Genomic DNA, 24,522 nt, shown 5'->3' with positions numbered 1-24,522 from the left:
AAGGATTTGCTTTTCTGTCCCAATACTGTACTTTGTTGCCCCACTAAGAAAATATCACTGAAGGTATTGCACTACACAGCTTCTCTATGAACTAGATCATTTTTAACAATGTTCAATTTGATGTAACAACATTTTGAATCATTTCAGTTGCAATGCTTTTGGGGAACATCTGCAATGGTAAGTCAGAGGTTATTAGTCAACTTTGTCAATTAAAGTTCTGATGACCACGAAAATCTCATTCTACGCATCTAATCTTCCTGATTTGAAGAGTTCAGGTGTGTCCTGATCTCTCTCACAGAATTGGACGTCACTTTACCAGGCATTTTGTACACAACTGTCTCCAAGCACTGCCAGGCAGCAAAACATTGAGCCTGGTACTCTACATCTAGGACATAATGCATTTTGAATGCACAGTCCACAGCCTTTGTCAAAGTTGGAAACAAGAATCCCTGTCTCTCTACAATAGGGAGTTTTCGCAAGCAAAACGCGGCCGGGAGTTAAGCGTGTCGTGTGCGAAATTTGCTTCTGCACATGATCAAATCCGAGGAACGTCCCGTCCGGGGGAAAACAAGTACGGTACTTGGCCAAAATAGCGTTCGGTCCCGATGCTGGGCAGGAGTGAGCCAGCCAGTCAGCCAACCAATCAGCAATCTTGTCCCCACGCCTCCGTCCTGTACAGGAAAGCGAAACCGCATAGATATGGGGACGGGAGTCAAGAGTACGGGGACTGTCACAAGTGATCGCTTCCTCGTATTCTCGGTCTTCGCGTCGTGTAGCAAAAACTTCCTAATGACAAAGGTTTGCAGTGGCTTCTTCCAGGATCCTCCCATCAGCAAGATGAAGGGCTGTGGTCTCTGCTTCCTGTCAATTTGTCCAATGTAGAAAGCCAGGTCTGTGCCCTCCTGTAAAATGAAATGGAAGTGGAAAAGAAACATGCATAATAACATCTCGATAAAATCTTGAAATAATCTACGCAGAAGTGTTCGGTTGAGGCATTGGTATAATGAAGTCCATCAGAACAGATATATTTCCCACACCTCTCCAATGTTCAAGGTAGAGTTCATAATAAAGTGCCTAGCTAAATTCTGCAACATTTCATTTGCAAACATATACCCTAAATTGGGTATTTTATGTAGTATATAACATCCATGTATTACATTTTCTATTCTTGCAAGGGCTAACCATGACCTGGCTGAATGAATTTTCAACTGTGTGGCCTATGGGAACTTCTGAAAGGCAATTAATTTTATTGCTGGCAAGCCCAGGCAAAAAGTATTATCAAACAAAAACTACTTCTGAATTGCATTTCATTATTTTGGGTAAGTTACTCTTTCCAATACTAGTAGTATAACAATTTTGTCCACTTACATTGTAGGAACATTAAGGAGTATGCTAGGTCTTTTTTCTTTTTGGTATGGGGGGGGGGGGGGGGAGACACCCTGTATCACATTGGATGTATACGAGTGGTATGTAATATATTTCCAGCATCTTGCAGAATATAATGATACCATAGGTCAAGTGCAATATTTATTGATGAATGGAATATTCCTTGTTGGCGACATTTGGGACCAATTTTGCATTTCATGCGAATGTTTTCCCCTTTTTATCAAAATGAAAAGGACATATTGATATTGGACAAGTGTGTGATTGAGCAGTCAGGCACAAAATAAAGAAAATATGTATGTTGACTATGTAATATAAGATTTTTTTTTTCATTAAAAAAAATTATTGTGATTCACAGCATACATTAGCAACATAGTAAATTTGCATAAATATGTAGAATCAATGGACTAAACTAACAAATGAAACAGCATAAACTAGGAATTTCTGTAACTATGGACCACAGCTTGATGATTTTTATATTTTGTATTGCAATGTCAAAGTCCATCTCATCATTTTAATAAGAGGGCAACACATCACTTGTTTTAGAAGATAAGCCTCCGAACAGTTAGGTACTTACAGGTTGAAAGTCGTAGAATAACTCCAACGACTCCTGAAAGGAGCACTTGCCCCACACCCCAGCAGTCCAGCCTCGGCAAACTAGCGGCAGCATGCTGAATGCAAGCGTCTCTTTTTCCTCTGTGGAGCAAAATGTATGACACAGGGGGAGTATTTTGAATGATAAGTACAAATATACCCTTTAAAAATAACACAATTAAGGCTGATAAAGAGAAATGCTGACAAGTATCAGCTCATATTCAGATGCTAGCTTAGGTACTTATATTGTACTTGATTGCAACCAGGATTACTAACTGTGGGGGGGGGGGGGGGGGGGGGGAGGGCTGTTTTAAAGTTGTTTGGAGGGTATTGTAGAAAATACTACACATTTTGAATGAGGGACTGACTCTGGCAACGGCATTTACTACCAAGACGGCAAGTAATTGTGGATGAGTAGAGCCAAACTTGTAAGGCCAAGCATTAGAATTATAATGCTGTAATAATCATCATGCTATTCTACAAAACAGCAATCAGAGTTACCATGAACTTGGATGAAAGAAAGTTGAATGGTGTTGACAGCCAGTGCCTTAATAAGAATAATCTTGCTCTACTGTTAAGTGCTTAACAAAGACTATTGCAATATGAATGACATTTGGGCTTTTGCAGGAGGTTCATGTCATATTCTGGCATTGCATAAAGCAAGATCAGTTGATATAGATTAGCAAGAGCAAGGGATGTTCAAGGTCCAGTGATTTTTATTCCAAGTAGTAGGAAAAAGAATGCAAAAACTTCAATAGTTCATAAAAGACTTCTCTGTTAATGTTATCCTATAATGACAAAAGCTTGATTATCATGTGAGTTGATCAGGCAGTGGAGAAGAAAAGGGGAATGTCGAATCGGCAACAAAACCAAATACGGGAACATGACATGCAAGTTGAATGATGGACAAAGCAGAGTCATCAAGAGCCCGGATGATCTCTTTGATATTGGCTTTGAAATTACAGATCCACTTCAGTTTTTGCAGGTTTTTGCGAAAGTCTTAGAAATTAATTAACAAGCATTGAATGAATTTTACGATCGAACAATTCTTTTTTATATAGTCATGTACATACTGTAAGTATTTTGTTAATGTTGTTAATAAATTCACCTCAACTCAAATGCAAAAAAGGAAAGGGTGGTACTGGGGCTGTAGATGATCTCTACACAGAGCAATACTATTTAAAATGTACCTTGGGAAAGGCCATCGGTGTCACCCGTGTGACGAATAAGCAGCATTTGCTACGATGGACATCTTGATTCCCCATACTAGAGTACTTTGTCAGCATACATGGCCATGCTGCAAACATCCTGTCTTCAGCCATGATCTCCTGGCTGAAGTCTTGCTTGATCTGTACAAATTAGCCAACAAGATTGCATTTGTAATCATATTAAGGGTGGCCCTGAAAGAATGCTATAAACCAAATGGAAAAAATATATAATACTAAAGTTAATAACAAAAACATAAATGATGGAGTGAATTATGCATGATCATTAGCTTCTGCAAAAATGTTCATTCTATAAACATTTTTCTCACCAGTTTGTGTGAATTTGCACAATGTGCTTCGTTTGGCATGGAAATCTTGACAGACTGAGAAGAAAGCTCCTAATCTTTGCATAGAAACTTATTCAAAAGTGACAAAAGTGCCAAAAATTGGTTCCAAACCACCTACCTACACGAAACAAATAGAACTCTACTAAGGTGGTACGTGTGGTGCATAGACTATATTGTGCGTTAAAAACACCACAATCTGTTTTCTGTCTTTATCTTCATTTTCTAGTAGGGGTTCTAGGCCTTTTTTTCTACTGGAAGCTTACGTAGACCTTAATTCATCGAGCATCATTGATGGCAATGATGCTCAGTACAGAATGAATTGCTCCAGCAAAAGTACCAGAACTTAACTTGCACTTTAGTATTGGATTTTAGGGGGTTCGTTATGTTTACAGTAGATTTTGGTTATACGGTTGGACCTACTACCCATCGACCGCCTAATGTTTATTTGCTTGATAAGAATATTTAACACTGAAATTCATGCAAAAAACCTGACCTACGTGATTGAGAAAATCCAGAGCTAGGCTATCAGTAAATGCCTTTGTTCCCTTTTTGATTCGAAGTTTCAGTGCAAAAATATCGCCGTCGAACTTGCGGGGCCTCGTTTCAGCTCCCCGCGGTAACGCTCCTTATTGAGATCGACCGCTGTTTTTGCATTGACAATGCACGCAAACCGAGTTGTATTGAGCACCGTATTGTACGAAGCTTTTTAGAAACTTCCATACTATAGACATTACATTACGATTCGGTAAAAATATTCATTCGAAATTTTGTCCTTGATTAAAACCATTATTAGCATTAACTTTGTTAATGAACGGTGAATTTTCGCGTTTTCCCACACCATCCTCATCAACGGTCAAAGCTAATCCATGTTTATGTGCTTTGCGTGCAGTGAAGTGCGTACTAATAAAGCGTTCAGTGCGCCAATTAACACACGGTCGGTTTATTACAAAAGGGTGGTCGATGTAGGGCTATCATACAGCCGACCATAAGTTCTAAATTATGAGGTAGGAAATGATCGAGACAGGTCATTGTGTAATTATGAACTTAGTTAGCACTATAGCAGTCTAAAATATAGGCCCTAGCCCTTGACTAGGCCCTAGCATTGCCTATAGCTAGGCCCTAACCGTCACGTTAGACCCTGGCTATGACTAACTAACTTGTTAGATTTCTACATCATTGAACTCGGACACTGCGCCTATTATTGTGCATGATGTGATACGGTGCCTGTTACAATACAACTTAGAATACTGTAACAAAGGTTACAACGAATAGGCTACGTACTGTACCGTGTCAACAATGGGAATATTCCGTACGCTGATTTAGATGATTAGTTTTTGTAAAAGAAATTCGTATTTTATGTGAAGTTTTGAAAATGTATGTAAGGATTGAATTATGCAAGTGTTTATACAAGCACCAACTACGAGTTGGTTGAAAACAGTACATAATGTACGTACCGGTACAGACGACCTAACTTAACGTTAACGTTAACATTAACAGTTTGTTAGATCTAACGTTACATGCATGATGGCGAGGCGTAGCGCAGCCCGGCCAAGAATCCAAACTTTAAGCGTGAGCCGTGACTGGCTTCATACATCATGCAAATTACAGATGGGCATGACGAGATGTAACTATCAGTTAAATAAATAAATACCTTGGAATGACTGGCAAAGTTCTTCTCTAGCTAGACCTCATTTGCTGAGAATGTTCGTGACTCCATATAGCTGCATTGCAGTCATCGTCACCGCCGTCCATCATGATGAATAGCCGCGCTACTGTATAGCTAGCTATAATACATGTACATAAACGTGTGATGTACATGTGTGTGTGAGGCGCGGTGGCCGCCCGGCGGCGATCGATTGCGACGAAGGCCAAGGATACATGCAGGCCCGCTGATTGGTTCATGACTATCACATGACTTTTGCCCATCCATTTCTAAACAACGATGTTTAATTGTTTGGACAATCATTCCGAATTGTTTTTAAACAACCGCTGTTTAAGGCAATCAAGCTCCAATTTTCTATATTTAAACAACATTGTTTAGAATTTTAAACAACAATGTTTTAAACAACGAAATTTTACACAGCGTTCTAACAGTGTATAACAATTTACTTCAAAATGTACTGATACCTTAAACAAGTGGGACTGATTCAAGTCGATAAAACAAGCAAAACATGCATCAAAATGCAATTTTAGTTCTAACCGTGGGAGGAGGGGGGGACAACAGGCACTTCCACACCCCCCCCCCCTTGCTCGCTCCCTCGCATACTTAACCCCCCCCCCCCCCCCCCCCCAAGATGAAATCCTAGCTGCGCCGGTGCCCTTTCCCCGCTTGCTTTCCCTCAAAAAACAGTAAAAGTCTAGTGATTGAGAGCTTCCTATATTCCAAATGTCTGTCCAAAAAATCTCGTTACATTTAAGGGCTTTTTACACTTCATTTCTTAACCCCGGACTTTCTCTGACCCAGGACTATCGTTAGTCCCGTACCAATTTTTTTTTCAGCTTTTTACACTGCTCAATTAGTCCTACACTATCTCTTGTCCGGGGCTAAGGAGAAAACTGACCTTTTTACACTCGCATTTCTAAGGGTGGGATTTCACGGAGCACGCGAACGAATTGCGAAGGACGCGAATGGCAAAATCCAGCATTCGTTTTTTAGTCTGGAAAAGATCGCCAAACGAACGTGAGGGTTCGGAAGCGTCGTCAATTGTTCGCGAATGTCGTTTTTACTTCGGCGAGAATTTCAAAAGAGTTTGAAATTTTTGATTTGATTTTTTTTTTATTTGCTCGTGAATTGTTCTTGAAAGTGTCTTCAAAGCCTCGTCATATGCGCAAGACCTTCGCAAGACACGCGCGATGTTCGCAAAATGTTCGTGAAACCCCAAACAGACTCCGAAACTTTGGAGAATGTCTCGCGTATGTTACGCGAAATCTGCGAAGTTTTTCCGATCATTTTACGACGTATATAATCGCAAACTGTTCGCGTACCTTTTGAGACATTCTCGCGAACGTTTAGCGCACGTTTGGGGGATGTATGACCTATACGTTTTCTACAAATAAAAATCGTAGCATACATCTAAACATCAAACAATTATTAACAGTTATAGTAACAAAAAAAAAATAAAGACTAGCAAAGAGAAAGAAATGTTTGATATACAAAAAAAAAATTGCAGAATACACTTAAAATTAATCTAAAGTATGTAAAATTTCATTTGAATTATAGAGATTTTGTGTGGGAGGAACTGCAAAAAAAGAAAGGAAGAAAGATCAAATGCTTTACTAGTGGAGATAAGTCCTGGGAAAAAAATGTAGGCAAGCACACGATAGAGAAATGAGAGAAAAAGAAAGGAGAAATAGAGGAAAGAAAAAAATTCAACTCAAGACAGCTTCCACCTCTTCTTGGGTACATTTTCTCCTATGATTATTGAAAACTTTTCGTTGTTGGCATTTTTCGTGTACGTAACATGCTGTACTTTAGCAATGATACACACGACATTCGCACATACGTCGTGGAAACTTCGCACAAATTGCGCAAGAATAATTTTCGGCTTCATAGTCGGAAAACATTCGGAGAAAAACTTTTCCGAATGTTGGATTTGGTCATTCGCGTACTTCGCAAATCGTTCGCGTGCTCCGTGAAATCCCACCCTAACATTAGCACCGCAATTGCGGTGCTAACCCTGCTATTTTGCAGGGCCAGATAGTACCGGACTATCGGTGGGGCTAGCTCACTTTGGCAAAAACGAGTGTAAACAGAAAGTGGGCTAAGGATAGTCCCGTACCAACGGTGGGGCTAAGCCCCCCCCCCCCCCCCCCTTAGCCCCACCGTTGGTACGGGACTAAGCAAAAATTTACAAGTGTAAAAAGCCCTTTAGTGTCAAAACGCACCCCCCTTGAAAAAAAGCTGGTGACGCCCCTGAGACAGAATGCCAGCATTTAAGATCTCGGTATGTACAGTTATCGGTAGCAATCATGTGTCAATTATACAATCTTTAAAGAGGTATAACGAGACGCGGAACGCTGTCCCATTTTGTTATAGCTCATATACGGGAGTCACGTAAGTAGACTATTGCTTCAAAATCGAAAACATACGATAGGGGCGTACTGTATGTTCATGAGCCAAAGGAAGAAGGGTTGGTGAGGAGGTTGCTGGGATCTGAGTTGAGAGCTTGTGGGCATTGGATGCTGACTGGCAAATGTACGGATATAATGCAGCAAGCAGTGTACCTAGCATGAAGTCGAGCATGCACATTTGACAGATATAAGCTCTCTGCTGCCAAATAAAACCACAAAGAAGCAAACAAAACATGTCTGCTCTGATGAGGACGAAATATTTGGACGCAGACGTAGTGGCAAGTCTAGACTATAGGTTTTCAATAGACGTCACGAAGCCGCGGCTGCGGTCTGCTGAACCCAAAACCGTGCGTGGTTTTCAGTCGGAAGACTTGTTCAGTTAGTCTCCGTACAAGGCGCAACCATACCGGGATGTGTCAAGGATGAATTTACTTCAAATTTTGTGCTTGTTCGATCACATTTCGTGCTTGTTATCAGCACGGGCACAAGCAGCGAACTATAATCACGCCCTTGAGATATTAGAGCGTTCAGACGGCAGGAACAGCCACAGCCGGACTCATTTTTGTCGTCGACTAAACTTGATGAAGTGTCGTCTGATGTCAAATCGGAAAGCGCAATTTGATAAGAATGCATTCTTTTTTTTTTTTTTTTTTGCTTTTTCAAAAGAAACTACTTGGGATGGGAATCGCTAGCTCTTGTGTGTATGTGTTTTGTGTTTGTTTGTTTTGTTGTCCTTTCGTATATTTCTGGTTCGCGTACTGTCACTCATTTCTGATTTGTTGAATCCTTATTTTCTAGCCTAGCCTCCGTTTTGATCTGTCTATATAGGCCCCTATTATCATTATTGTTATCACCATTATCATTATTATCATTATCATTACTGCTACTACTATTATTATCGTCACTATGATTATTGTCATGACTATTGTAACTATTATATTATCATTATTATATTATTATCATCATCATTATTATCATTATTATTATTATTATTCATTGCATTATTCTTGTTTCTATATAAGCTGTCGATGAGGATAGCAGATTTTAAATAAACACACACACATTGTAAAAAAATTGGAAAGGATACGACGCTTCATGCATGAAAAGAGACAACAAATGAGTAAAACCATTCTTCCGTCACAAACAAATTATTTTTGAGTGTTTTTTTTTTTCCTGCGGGGTTGGAGGATGTGGTTTCATTCATATAGTATAGTCATTATTTCCTTGCTCGTAAGTGGTCATTTCTGTCGTATTTATAGTGGTGTGTGTGTGTGTGTGTGGTGTAGATTGGGTTGTGTATGTGTTTGGTTGTTTTTGTGTGTGTTGTATGTGTGATTGTGTTAAAGAGTTGTGTGTGTTTGACCTAATTGCCTTTAAGAAATTTGTATTGTATTGAAAATGCAATGAAAAGAAAATTTACTGTAAATGCAAGTTCAAAATATAAACTGTGTGCGTATAAAATACACATACTGTAGGCCCTGATCATATAAATATAAGTATATATTTCTTTTCTAGAATATATTCATATTTATGATAATTAGATATATAGAGAGATTTATATGAGCATGATGTGCATTTATCTATGTGGTGTAGAAGATGATATGTTTGATGAAATTGGGTGACGGGAAAAAAGAGGGAGAATGATGGAGAGAGAGAGAAAAAAATTCCTATCAAGTAACTAAAGAGGGCGACATTCCCCTATCTAAAGCGAAACGCAGCAAGCACCCTACATACGAGAAGCTTATAAACAAAGCTTATTGAAGAAAAAAAAACAGAAAAATATAACGGCAGTGGGTGTGTATGAAATTGATAGAAGTGATAAGAGTGAATAATGACTACTCAGGGGCGGATCTAGGGAGGACCGCAACCGGCGCAAGCCCCCCCCCCCTTTATTTTTTGTTAAAAACAAAAGAAATAAAAAGAAAAAATGGGGGAGGGGTGCGTGCGCCCCCCCCCCTTTAATTTTGTAAACGCACCCCCTCTTTACGGAATTCCTGGATCCGCCCCTGCTACTGTAAGAACAAAACAATAATGATAACGAATGTTGGTTCAACAAGACTATTCAATCGACAAAAGCGAGCGTTCAAAAGTAATTATCGTTATTTCCGCATTTAAGGATAAAGACATAGATCCTGTAAATGCATCAGGTCATCTACAATTTTCTTAAAGTTACAATAAATTAACATGTACAACCTTTCAAAAATACACAGACAACTTAATTAAAGTTCAAACAGTTTAGTCTTAAGTTCCCTCTCAAAAATTTCTTCTGAGACACATAGGCGGATTTGCTGTGGTAGGCCTAATATCGAGTGTTCCAAACAACCGATCCTGCATAATGAGAACGTGCGTTCACTTGCCTATACTTTGCTGTTTGCTCGTGGGATTTGAAGTAATGTTTTATCCTTCTGCTATCACTTGTGTTTCTGATACTATCATCGCTGTTTCGTGAAAAGATGTTCATCGTTTGTCATAATTCCATAACTTTCTTATTTCAGTTGCGATTTTGATGAGACTTTCATTATATATACGAATATTTTCTATAGTATCTTTAATAATTACCACTCTGTGTGATATGAAAACAAAAGGAAAGTCGGGATGGCGCTGCGTTTGAAATACACTTCATAACCTTTGATCGAAGACTAGCTGCATTTAAATAACTTGATAAATCCTTCCTCCCTAGGTAGTCAAAGAAAAAGAAAAAGAAATAATAAAAAACAGCAACAACACGATACGACTATACATTCATGCCTCGTATTTGTATAGTTCAGTGTGGGTCAATGCAATGGAACATCGAAACCAGTTTGAGAATAATATTATAAAATCCGGTCTGCTTCCAAGGACTGTTCCTGTATACCATTCTTTCGACCAGCAAAGATTACTAAACGCCCCCACGAGAAAACATTAAAAGCATTGTCTTTGAAATAATTAGTCACAGCTTTTCTTTCTATTCTTCTTTTTCTTTTCGTTTGTTCGCCGCCACCTAATAATTTCTTGCTGAGTCACTAGCTGGTTGCATGGTTGTGCGCCCGCCTGTCTGATAAATGCATGCACCATGAGTCGTATATATTGAAGTCCTATTATGTTCGTATAACCCAGGACGACTACGTCACAATGCACAGTCATGAAAGCATGGCTTTACCACACAAATACGATGCAGCTCTGCAAATAAAAATGCAAAGAGAAGTGGGAAGGGGGCAAGAGAGGAAGATTCAAACCCATACCCTTTCTATGCGCACATCACAATACGATGAATTTGATTAGATAATGCATAAAGCCAAGATAATCATGATTGTAGGTAGATTGTTGTTGCAGTATGTATTTATTTGAGTCGTAAACAAAAATAAAAAAAACCGGGACAAAAAACAAAAAACATGTGAAGAGTTTGTTCGCAAAAACCAATAAGTCCATATTTGCCAAATGGAGATATTTGCGATTAAAGGTCAAGAAAAATAAAGAGTATAATAAGAATTTTTTGCTTCTTTTGATCATAACTTCAAAAATGTACCTTTATAATATATGTAGTGACCAATATATCATTTAAAAGGTATTATTTTGTACTTTATGACAGAGACCGTACTTCAAAATCTTCAAAAATGGACTTATCTGTTTTTGCGAACAAACTCTTCATGTTAACATAATATACCAGGTTCAAGTCCTATTCTGGACACATTAACAGCAGGTGATGGCACGCTCTAATAGGGCCTACTAAAAGTTAACAAATATATGAATATAAGAACGACCCAAGTCCATGGAAGACCATTTCGAGTAAACTATAAAAAAAAACAACTTCATATCTTTTTTATTTGTCCAATGATAATTCTATTTAACTGTGATGGGAAGGCAACATTGTATATATAAAATAGAACATATATTATTATGACGATTAACATTTACATTAATTGTGGAGAGGTCATTTTGTGTGGTGGACTTGGGTCGTTCTTTGATTCATATGGACTTGGGTCGTTCTTTGATTCATATACATGATATTCTGCTATAGAGATGAGAGAAGGATGAGAGAGGGCGCTATTATATGAATGTAAGAATGACCCAAGTCCTTCATTCTTACATTGGTATAAGATTTAACTCATTCATTTCAGGCACTTCTGGGGGTAATTAGGATTTATCATTTATACACAAAATGAGTCCATGCATAAGCTCCAAATTCCCATGTCAAACTGAATTTGGTCAAAAATTGGACTTGGGTCGTTCTTATATTCAGGTCTTCAAATCTATATAATGTAGATAACACATATCTTAGATAGATAGATAGATAGATAGATAGATAGATAGATAGATAGATAGATAGATAGATAGATAGGAGATAGATAAATAGATAGATAGATAGATAGATAGATAGATTATATAGATAGATAGATAGGAGATAGATAAATAGATAGATAGGTAGGAGATAGACAGATAGATAGATAGATAGATAGATAGATAGATAGATAGATAGATAATATATAGCTAGATAATAGATAGATAGATTCTAATAGATTGATTGATTGATGGATGGATGGATGGATCGAGATAAAGCAATAGGTAAATAGATCCCAGATGATAACAGAGAGCTAAAGATAGATATTTACACAATCATGTATGTGTATAAGCTAAAGGGGAGGTTTACATACAACAACATCTCGTTAATAAAAATGATGTACAATAATCTCTCGTATAGCAAATATAATAAAACCACTATGTTATATTATTATATCTCGAGGACAGTACTTAGATTGACTCAGTGCAACCCATGCAGAGATGATACTTTCGTAGTCGGGGCGGATCCAGGAATTCTGTAAAGGAGGGGGGGGGGGGGGCGCAACTAATATTTCTGGTGCCACTTCCGGGTTTCATTCCTTTTTGTTTGTTTTTTCTTTTGTTTTTAACGGTAAATAAAGGGGGTTGCGCCCCCTCTGGATCCACCACTGCAGCATGTATGAGTCTGTTCTATGTCATTCTGACGTGTACATCAACATCTCGTTTACAAAGATAGTCATCGGCTAATGGACCATTATCATTTGAAGAATTTCATACAAATTAGTTGGTATTACATAATACCTCAAGTCATTGTAATATTCTTGTACACGTTTGTCTACAATATATCAAATCTCATGAAGAATTTTACTGTGATAATGTAAAATATTTTGATTGTGAAATGTTAAAAGTGCATCATAATTTGTTTGTTTGTTTGTTTATTGTTCCACATTCCACGTTTTAACAAAATAAACCGTAAACATGACAAAAAGAATGCATGGTGAATTGCTAAATACAACATTAAAGGCAATTGAAATGTGCATATGAGGAATCTACATAACTACAATGTGTAAGCATTGCTTGTATGGTGTGGATTCCCAGATGCTGATATGAGATTAATTCTTTCTTCATATTTACAATTGAAAGGAATAACAAAATGTATGAAATTGGGACTCTATAGACATCGAAGAATAAAAAAGAAAAAGAGAAGACAATGTCCGCCGCACAAAAGTTCTGAAGAGTTGCATTGAGAATATTTGAGAATAATCCTCTTTTTCTTCTTCTTTGGTCGTAACCGTAACGTGTCTATGAACGTAGAATCAGGTGAATACTAATAGTCGAATTAAAAAATGACGGCAAAGACAATATAATAATGGACACTCGAATATCAGCAACACTATATAACCACTCCTTGCTGACATACACAATTATCATTTTAAGTTTGATTTTAGAAGTGTGACTTTTATTTATTCTGAGGACACTTACTGCAGATAAGGCAAATATCAGACCTCGACACTATTTTTTTTTTTGGGGGGGGGGGGCTGTTCGGGCCACTAAAATCTTTGATCACGAAATTTTGGTGACCCGAAAAAAAAGAGAAGATATAGTGACTCGGACTTAAACAAAATGATTATGAAAATTCATTCTGAATAGAATTTTTGAATGCCCAATTGAGCCACCACAAAATTGGAAATTTGGTAGCCCAACATCAACCTTTCGTAGTCCATGGTCACCGGGCCACCATATGTCTAGCCCTGCCTTAAACAAGTAATGCATGTGATCGCAACAAAAAATAGAAAATAAAATAAAATACAGCTTTAAAAGATCAGGATACATTACAATAGATAAGAATATTATACTCAATACCTACGACGGAGCAAAGAGATTGAGAAAAGCTGCTGCTAGCTGCTCTTCTGACTCTACTGTATGATGTCTTTCGCCCTCTGCGACAAATAAAGTGCTCGATCGCTCGCTCGCTGATCGCGTTGTTTTCATGCGTGTGTCGCGTACATGTCGTGGACAGTTCTGTGGTGTGTCGTGTGTGTGTGAATTAGCGCAGCAAGCATGTGCGTTGTGTATGTATTGAGTGCATGCAGCTTGTGTGAGGAGCGCGAACACGTGTCTTGAAACTTTAGTCAAACTCAACAAATTATGGGCCGGCCAGGTAATTCAACAGCGATCAATACTTGTCTTAATCATGATTTGAAACGTATATGTTATTTTATGTGATATTTTCATTGAAATTAGTGTTGGCAAAAGGTGTATATTTAGGCGTGTAAGACGACTGTTCGCGTCCAGGGATCGCGTTCAGTCCCATCCATTTAATTTGGTGGCCTGTAGTGTTGGTATGCGTTCAAAATCTTGATTCAGTGAATTGAAATGTTTTGTTTGTTGTCTAGACCATAGTAGGAAATATTGATGTCACCCAAGGTTCATCAAAACTACCAGTGGGATCTGTGAATAGATTCTACTGCCATTGGGATCCCAATGGGCCACCACTTTGACGGAAGCCAACAAGAAGTGTGTGGCATATTAAAACACAAATGTAACTTGGTTACAGATGTATTTATCAGGGGTCGCACTTAACTTTTTTTTTCAAACTAGCCAGGCGGACTACTTAGAATCAATTTTGACACTGAAGCGATATTTTGGCTAGCCAGACGGACTAGTAACTTCAGAATTTTACGATTTTTAGCTAGTCCGACGTGATTTTGGGTGGCCAATGGCCAGCGGACCATCGCCAATTTCGAACCCGGTTTATCATCAACATGTCAACATTGCCTCTTTGGGGGTTTGCTACCAATGCATGGCAATGACCATACATAGTCTTATAGAATTAGAATGGCAGTACTGTAAAAGTGGGTATTTTTGCATGACTAATTTTTCACGCGGTGGGGTAAGAAGAGTTTCACATGTTTGTAATTCCGCGGAATCAAGTCATCAACTGCTGGAACATAGACCTATCTCTATGGCAAACAAAAAATATTTGTCATGTTTGTGTTCTTTTATTTTCACACTAGTTTTGGGTGGCGCAAAATGCGCAAAAATTTAAACACCGCAAAAATTTAAATTTTTTCATTAATCATAAAGTTTAAATGTCATCATGATCTTTGCTGTGACCTTTAACCCAACTTGCCTTTGTCAGGATTCTCCCCCAGGGGTGGCGGTTTTCGCGGTGGAGGCGACAGAGGGGGCCGCGGCGGGAGGGGCGGATTCGGTGGACGAGGAGGAAGAGGAGGTGGTGGTGGACGTGGAGGTACTGATGAGATCCATGCTTCATGTTCTTCTGTCTGTCTTTGTCACTTTTTGCTGTAATTCACACAATTTGCTGGTTGCATTGAACAAAATGTGATGATGGTTTCACATTAAATCAATTCAAAGTGAGTGTGCACAGTCAGTGAAAGAACGTGTTTGTTTTGTTTTTCTTTCTTTTTCTTCAGTCAATTTCTCCTTTCTGGCTGCATAATCATGTGATTTTAGTCATTAATGAGAAAAACAAAAACAGAACCATCAGATTTTTGTGTTTCGTACTCAGCAAATATTACTTGAGACTTGTTATTTAGTTTTTCATTGAAGTCCTCTGTACTTTTTTGAGTGAATTGTGATGTCTGAAACAGACTTCTGTTCCTCTGAGCCAGCTTGTCTGTCCTGGGATGAGTGATTGAGTGAATGAATGAATGAATGAATGAATGAATGAATGTACAGATGAATGAACAGATGAAAGAATGAATCAGATTAAGAAAGTAAATGATAGATGCACTGTGCCAGCTATTTCAGGAATGTCTTACCATGAAGTCATGTTTGCTTCTCTTTTCAGGCTTCACTCCAAGAGGTGGCCGAGGTGGCCCCAGAGGTCGTGGGGGACCCAGGGGCAGAGGAGGTGGAGGCAGGGGTGAGTGAAGCCATGGGGAAACTAGTGCCGATTTTTATCACAAAGATGGCTAAGTTTTATACTTACAAATTTGCATTAAGCCAGGCTGACACTTGCACGACTTTTGGCCACGATTTTGTCGTAGCAAGTCGTGACCAAAATTTTGAACAATTCAAAATTCTCGTCCCGACATGGCACGCAGGTCACGACGGGTCTACGCACACTACACGCCAGTTTACGACTAGTTTGCGCACTGGCACAACTCAAGTCGTGACGATGCGTGCCACAGAATCGTGCAAGTGTCAGCCTGGCTTTACTGTCTCTGTAAGTGCTTTGTGAGTATTTATGACAGAGTATGATACAGTAATACTGCTGAGTACAGTAAATAAGCTCCGTGACATTATCATGAAGGCCTAGAAGACGTTCCTAGTTAATATTCATGAGGAAAAGTGAGGGATATGTTTGTGTTAACATGTATGCGAGGTTTTAGGAAAAGTACATTTTGTTTGATTTATCCCAAGTCGAGAGACGATGTTTACATATTTTTCCTTGTTTGTTTTTTTATCAGTTGCTCCATTCTTTCTTTCTGTCTTTTTTGTCATACTGCAAATATTAATACAACTTATATGATGATCAGCTTTGCTAAGTTAGTTTGTATCATTAGAATTATTATTATTAATTTCATTATTATTGATATCAGCATCAGCAGTACTGACACTGCTGTTATGACTATGATTTAGAATCTTCCCACTGGACCTAGTTTCATTCATGGCAGCTTTGCGCCTGAGTTATAAAGGGATATCTTCTTTGTTTGTATATAAAGCACCAACCCAACTTTATATCACAAAGAAATATCTATTGCTGAAGATGCTGTAGATCCACCATGTGCAGCTTGTCAGTTAAAGCCAAATTTGTGTCATGATAGCGTAATAACCATCATGTTTGTATTCTCTGTTCACATCCAGGAGGTCGTGGAGGATTCAGAGGGGGCAGCAAGGCGGTCATTGAACCTCACAGGTTGACCGGTAAGTTTGGGCGGGGACGAGTGTGATGATGATGCTCCTTTTGGGTTTCCCTGTTTGTTTGTTTGTTTGTTGTTGTTGTTGTTTTTATTTATTTTTTAAAGAATGGGTTCTTAGGTACATAGTTAAAAAAAAAAATAATCAAATCTTGCAGAAGTTTGTAAAACAGGATGTGCTCCTTACATTTGTGAAATGCTTGCATATTTTTAGTCTTTGAAATATGATGAATTGTGGTTTTAGTTTCTAAATTGTAGGCAAATGAATGATGAATATGACGAGGATGTGTTAGTTAGATGATGACAATAATTCTGAGTAAATCTTAAATGATATAGGCAGTCTAGTGCCCATATATTCACATGCCATGATTTGTGTAAAGGAGTCGATGATTTCTGTGAAAATGTGTTATAATGATTCAATCTCTCTGAAATACTAGGAAAGTTTAATTTTGTCATTCATTCTGTCTCTCTCTCATTCTCTCCTGTGTCTCCTTTCCATTGGTCCGTTTGCCCATATCTGTGTGATGAACTTTGACCTCTCATATGTTATGTAACAGGTGTGTTCATTGCCAGAGGCAAGGAAGATGCGTTGGTCACAAAGAACATGGTGCCGGGAGAGTCCGTCTACGGAGAGAAGAGGATAACTGTTGAGGTTGGTCATGTGACTTCTCACTCACAGGTGAAATTTTAGCATATCAAATGACCTTTGACCCCACAACCAAAAACCACATGACAGACTTTTTTGGGATGCATATAGTCTTTCATGAAACTATATGTATACATGTATTTGCCAAATATGATTCTCTGGGGAAAGTTTTTGGTCATGAGGTCAAAGGTCAAGCGAAAATGCTAAAATTTCACTTTTTTCATCCATATCTCAGAAATGGCTACAGATATCATCATGAAACTTAGTTAGTGCATTTACATGTATTGCCTGATATTGATTCTCTGAAGTTTTGGATCATGAAGTCAAAGATTAAGGGTCAGAGGTCAGGGTAAAATGCTACAATTACACCATTTTTTTTTTTCTCCATACCCTGAAAATAGTTGAATGTATACACATTGCAGTGTATTAATACTTGATATACAATTTTGCCCGTGCATTACTACGCAGTGATTATGTAGGGAAGGTTTTCAGCCATAGGGTGAAAGTTCAAGTGAATATGCTAAAATTTAACCAGCTTTCTGTAGGCTCAAAGTATCATTGCGATAATTGGTGTATGATTACCAGATAATGATTATTTGCCAATCATGTGAAATTGTTGTCTCACATTGGCAATATGTAATGTTGACCTGTTGGAAGAATAATGCGATACGGCAGAGCGTATCTGGGCAATTATCCCCAGAGGGCGATTACCCCCCTGCTAAAACTGGTTAGTTGTAAGGTTAGAGTAAAGATTAGGGTTAGTTAGGTTTAGGGTTAGGATTAGGTTCAGGATTAGGATAAGAATTAGGATTAGGGCCAGGGGAATTGTCCGGGGTAATTGACCTAGATCCACGGCAGAGGCATACAAGTTGTCATAGCAACATTTCTAATTTTACCTATTTTGTTGCGGTCTGTCCATCCAGGAAGGAGAGAAGAAGCTGGAGTACCGAGCCTGGAACCCGTTCAGGTCCAAACTGGCCGCGGCCATCCTCGGTGGGGTAGACCAGATCCACATGAAGCCAGGGAGTAAGGTCCTGTACCTTGGGGCTGCCTCAGGGACCACGGTCTCCCATGTCTCAGACCTGGTCGGACCGGTGAGTTGGACCGCAGTCCTTCAGTGTGCCAAAAGCGTCACACCACAATTGGCCCTGTCCAAGAAAGTTTCCTCGAGTCCAAGAAACAATGTTTTCTGTCGTTTGGTGCCATATCTCATGATATCAGTAAACTGTATGTGCCATAAATTATATTTTGCATAGTTTTTATTTTCTCGAATTGTACGAGTCAGGTGCTCTTTGCAAATTTAGCTACACATTAAAATATTAATTCTGATCCGAACATGAATGCAATGTGCACGCGTACATTTCTCCATTTATTACTGTACTCCACGATCGCGAATTTAACCACTCACAAAATTGTTGGGCAGTCGCGATTCACGAAAAATTAGACTCACTACATGTATGCCATATACAGTGGTCATTACATGAGATAGTTGCTGCATTGGATGTTGCACAATCTGTTGGTATGTGTAGCAGCATTTATTGACTTTGTGAATGAATATATGAAGCTCTTTCAATTCATATGCAGGAGATCGTTCTCAAATTGCTACTCTACCCTCAATTTTGATTTTGTGAATAGCATTAACACCTCCCGCAAATTTCTGTTGTTGAATTCTGTGCTTTCATGAATACCGGGAGATTAGAAGAATGAAACCTTTTCCATTTGACATGATCTCCAGTGGTACTATAAATGCTGTCATTATTGCTCTTAATGACTGAATAGTCCTGTTAGTCAGTGATCCACAATGAGCATACTGGTGTTTGTGTTTAATTTCTTTTGGTAAATAGCAAGAAACAATGCAAAGTATATACAGATGAAATGTATCTGCAAGCATTAAATCTGTCATTATGATGGACTACTGTAAAAGTGGATATTTTCATGCGAGTATATTTTCACACTTGGCCAGGTAAGATGAATTTCGCATGTTTTTAGTTCTGCAGAATCAGTGCCAACATATGCTTTGCAAAGATATTCATGTGCTAATAGTTTCGCGCTAGCTTCTGGTTGCACGAAAGGCATGAAAATTTCCATATTTACAATACCTGTGAATGTACCATGCTACTAGCATGTGAAGATGATGGCATGGAGAGAGTTGAATGAATTGGTGACGAGGTTTGAGCTACGATTGTTTGTCATTGTTCGCAGGAGGGCCTCGTGTACGCCGTCGAGTTCTCGCACAGGTCAGGTCGTGACCTCATCAACGTCGCCAAGAAGCGGACCAACATCATTCCCATCATCGAAGATGCGCGGCACCCTCACAAGTACCGCATGCTAGTCGGTAAGGCGCCAGAGTGAATTCGTTCTGATAGATAATGTAGGGATGTTAACCGATATTGTTCTTACAGAGCTATCCAGCACCAATGTCTAGAGATTAAATCATTGAATAGACATCAGTTATTCTCCCATATCCATATTACACTACCCCAGCCTTCATTTTTTGACTCTGGCATTGTTACACTTGGTGGCTTCTCTGACTCATATCCAGTGCATTCTTGGATTTTTATTGGGGGGGGGGGGGGGGGGATGATACTGAAAATTAACTTGAGATAAACTTGACAAGTTAAGATAAACTTGACATATTTTAGCGAAGTGCATGGATGCATAAAGGATTGACGGAATCATGTGTTTAATTGATTACACATTATAATGCTTTTTTGTCATTTCAATTTCATGATGACCCTCTTTTTTTCTCAATTTCCTGTCAGCATCTCATTCTTATTATGCCAGATATTGGGCCGGATGCATAAACGCTAGCAATTGCTTGTGCTAGCCTTTTACTCGAATCCGTATGCATAAAATCAAGCAATTGCTTGCGAGCAGAAGCTTTTGCTAGCAAGCACAAGCAATTGCTTGCTGCCCGCAAGAAATTGCTGAGAGACCAAGCATTTGCTTAAAAACATATGCATAAAACATACCTTTTGCTTGTTCTTTCTAGCAATTGCTTACGATTTTCCAAGCTCTGTAAAATGAGCTTGAGCTTTTGCTTAATTGGGACGTTCCCTTTTAAGTATCATTTTCACATTCATAAAAGAAAGACCACACTTGTGTAGGAGTGGTATAAATCTCCGAGAAATTACTCAAGAAACCTTTTCGTTTCAACAACGGGAATGTCCAATGGTTAGCACGCAAAATGTGATGAAAAACAGGTAGGATGTCTGACTTCGGTGGAGAGCAAGGAGACCTCTCTCCACGTGCGATCTGGCAGATGCGGGCTATTGTAAGCAGTGATGGGAATCAGCCAGTACGTGTGTGTATATAGATGTGTGTGTGTGCATTTATGAGTGCCATTTCATAGCTCTTCTGCTATGTGAGGAAATGTTTCCGCACACACATGCCCGTTCAAATACATGCTGTCACACTCGCCTTTGTTCATGTGTTCGCACAGGCGTGACATTCCTTTTGTTGAAAACGTAAGCAATTGCTTGTGTGGGACAAGCAAAAGGTATGAGCACAAGCGAGAAGTTATACATATATGGATTTTAGCAATTGCTTGAGCTAGACCTTTTGCTGGACGAGCTTGTGCTTTTGCTTGCAGCAATTGCTTACAAGCAATTGCTTGTTTTATGCATTCGGCCCATTGTTGCAACACCATCCCAGTTCTCAACAGAGGAGTAGGATATTAGTGAACAGTAGGTTAGTAGTATGCTGATTTTCACTGGAGCCAAATAGGGTGAGAACATCACCTTTCTAGTCTACTGGGTGTGCTTGAGGCAAGGAGTGTTGGAGTTTCTCCTTCAGATCGATATTATTTCAAGGTTTTGAGTTACGTCTCGTTTGATGTTTTTCAATTAGGCTTCTGTAAATCAAGAAATATTCACGGCATGAAGTTTTTCACGAATTGGAGCCGGCGGCCTTTTTCGTGGTATAAAGTTTTTGCAAATTACCACTGGCATTCAATGCATAATATAGTATAGACAAGTGTGTATTTTAATTTTGGGATCCTTGGCTCTCGTGAAATTCATGAAATTATAATGCACGCAATAAAATGCACGCAAAAATTTATGATTTTGATAGTATTAGGGTGTCTGTTGAAAAAATACATGGCTGTTGCTATGTTGGTTGGTTTGTTTGTGTCTTGTTTTTTGTTCAAATTGTAAATCAAATTTTTTGCCTCTCTCCAAGGTATGGTGGACTGCGTGTTTGCCGACGTAGCTCAGCCTGACCAGGCTAGGATTGTAGCCATCAATGCACACAACTTCCTCAAGAACGAGGGCCACTTTGTTATCTCAATAAAGGTGAGTGCCAGACCCAGTGATTTTCCTTCCACAGTTCGTCTATAATGTGTCCAAGGAAGACAAGAAACCAACAATTTTCTTAATTTACCATTTGCAGATGAAACAAAAACCCAGCATTAGTGCTTTAAAATAGTTCCAAAATGTGAGTTAGGGATAGAAACAACCACTGTGAAAATTTGAATCAGTAAAATCGATGTTAAGTATTGGTAGATATGCAAAATGTGAACAATAGTTAAAATAAAAATGTTTCCAGACTAAACTGTCCACAGTTACGGTTTATTGAGAAAAATACTGACGTCTCCTTATATTTTAGGCTCTATTGCAAAATTTTTATATGAGAGGGTGTTTTGTGGTACAACAGACCTACACATATGCATGAAAGGTGATATCTTGAACATTTTTCAAATCACTGCTCCAAATGGTAAAGAGGACCTTTAAGAGATATCGCTATATTATTCAGCCCTGTGGATGCTGAGATGTGCAAGTGTTGCCATACCTTGCAAATTTCAATTTCTCCATTTTCACCAAGACACATCTGAAGAAACAAAGTTTCAATATTGTACACTTTCAAAACTGAAAGAAACCAGCAAAGGAGAAGAATTATGTGCAAGCCAGTGTGTGTCCTTAGCTCAGGAAAGATTTGACTAATGTGACATGAACTTTGTTCCCCCCCCCCCCCCCACCAATCCTTGTCAATAATATCCCACCCAACCTTCAGGCAAACTGCATCGACTCTACGGCCCAGCCAGAGGCCGTCTTTGCCGGCGAGGTCAAGAAGCTGCAGGCGGAGCGGCTCAAACCCCAGGAGCAGCTGACCCTTGAACCCTACGAGAGAGATCACGCCGTCGTCGTCGGCATCTACAGGTGACTTAACATTCCACTTAACCCGTTGGGGATGGGCTGATTTTGCTACAACACACTTTTCCCATAGACACTTGACCAAGTATACTCGGGACTTGTCCTCAACGGGTTAAAGAGAAATTAAATCCTGATGTTTTGTTGCTTTGCATGAAATAGAAAAATCTGTCAAATATATCAGCAGAGGAGAGAAGCACTCTGAGAGCGCAGACCTCCGCCAAGCAGCTCATATTCCATCACTGATCTTGTTCTTCCATAGAGGTTAGTGATTTCCATCCGTACGTATGCATGCTGAAAATCACCTGATTTCCCAATATAGAAGCCTTTTGTTATGTTATCAACTTCCAGCTGCGCGGCGCCTCGTCCTAGCAGGAACTTGAGCACTTTAGTGCGCGTATGCAAACCTCAAAAATATGCGCAGCTTGAACTCTTAAGTTCATTGTCCCTGCCTGCCAAAATATTGAAACTCCTTCATAAAATCCATTAAAAATTCTTGGATCTCTACCAAAATGGAATCATCTCTTCCTTGTGTCATTCTCAACCTTTCCTGTAAGTTTCATCTAAATCCGTTCACGGCTTTTTGAGCTATTTTGCACATAGACAGACAAATAAATAAACGAAAGAACAAACAAAACAATGCGGATGAAAACATAACCTTCTTTGGCAAAGATAGAAATTTGGGAAGGAAAATTGTTCATTTAGTTACAATTTCTAAAAGTTAAGATAGTAAGACGTACTGGTAACTGTGTGATTTATGGTAGGTGTTGAGCAGCACTCAATTCGGCTAGCTTTCCTAGCTGACTGGCACAAATCCCTCAAAACTTAAAATGCCATTGAAAAGGGGCCATACTAATCCCCCCCCCCCCATTCCAACCCAATCCTATTGTGTCACTGTGCCCTCCGTAGGGGACTTGGCATTGTTATATTATGCCTGAGCGGTTTACCTAGTTTGTTACTGCAATGTTGAGTTCTTGTGTTGTTCAAATGCATGGAGTGGTGTGGATAAGAGTGTAATTGTGAAGGGAGTTTGCAGTTTCATCAACTGTTGTCGGCCATTTGACAGTCCTGAGGAGGACTGTTCGTTGTCAGGAAAGAGAAGTCAGATGCCAGACAGATTATCTCCTCTGAAATGTCACATTTGTGACAGGGCAAAAATCTTGTTATAGTGCTCGGTCATGCACTACACCGAAGAACTTAAGTCTGCCCAGAAAGAATGCAAACAGTCCTTTCTCATGTCTCTCAGATAGCGACACTGCTAGGTTGAGTTTGTGCAAGAATCACTCTCGGGCTTAGCGAGTTACAGCCGAGTTCAAGTACTGTACGATGAAGGCGGCAGCAATCTTACAAGCAAAAAATTACGATATTCAATTCATAATAACTCGGGTACTTCCTCGCATTCACTCGTACATTATTATTCTGAGTGGATAATACCATTCAAGCTGTTCACTTTTCTTAATACTTCATGCCCTAGATCCGGGTCATTTGCCATGGACTTTTCGCTTCTCTCGGTCCCATATACTTTCTCTTTCTATCTTTTTCTTTCCTGCACAATGTATCTGTCTGTATTCCTGTCACCATGCCGTGTGTTTCGTTTCCTCCATCTCACCCACTGCAGACCGCCACCCAAGAAGAAGTGAAGAGCTGGAGCAGTAGAAGGGATTTTCTGCACATCTATGTTTCAAAATGCACACTACAACTTGCAAGCAGGTGTCCACCGAGAACTTGAATGAGGACCTCCCCCATGTGTCTAATTTTTTTTTTTTTTTTTCCCCACCCTATTTCGGGTTTGACACTCCCCCAAACATGCTGGTTCTAAGGACATCTATATTTAAAATGCACCTCATACACTTATAAAGACTGCAGCACTGACAATGGACCAAGCTACAATAGGAAAATGACTAGGAGGAGAAAATGGAGGACTATTTTTCGTCGTGGACATAAATCATGATGGGACAGCAGTGATCATCACTTTGGGGCAAAATG

At 39.2% G+C, this 24,522-nt stretch overlaps 1 protein-coding gene across 1 annotated transcript; it reads left to right on the top strand.

Moving 5' to 3' along the window:
* The first annotated feature begins 14,005 nt into the window (after window positions 1-14,005).
* On the top strand, window positions 14,006-24,293 carry LOC139710480 (rRNA 2'-O-methyltransferase fibrillarin-like). Its single transcript, XM_071622435.1, has 10 exons — window positions 14,006-14,018; window positions 15,000-15,110; window positions 15,672-15,746; window positions 16,691-16,750; window positions 17,301-17,395; window positions 18,313-18,483; window positions 19,592-19,724; window positions 21,569-21,681; window positions 22,400-22,545; window positions 24,155-24,293. Exons 1-10 carry the CDS (start codon window positions 14,006-14,008, stop codon window positions 24,174-24,176), a joined length of 939 nt encoding a protein of 312 aa, XP_071478536.1. The 3' UTR covers window positions 24,177-24,293.
* Window positions 24,294-24,522: the final 229 nt, after the last annotated feature.

Source organism: Diadema antillarum, unplaced genomic scaffold, assembly GCF_040938485.1.
Source record: "Diadema antillarum isolate AM-2024a unplaced genomic scaffold, OU_Dant_1.0 scf00000004, whole genome shotgun sequence".
Lineage (NCBI taxonomy): Eukaryota > Metazoa > Echinodermata > Echinoidea > Diadematoida > Diadematidae > Diadema > Diadema antillarum.
The sequence above is the reverse complement of the archived record's forward strand: the minus strand, read 5'-3'. Positions and strand labels throughout refer to the sequence as shown.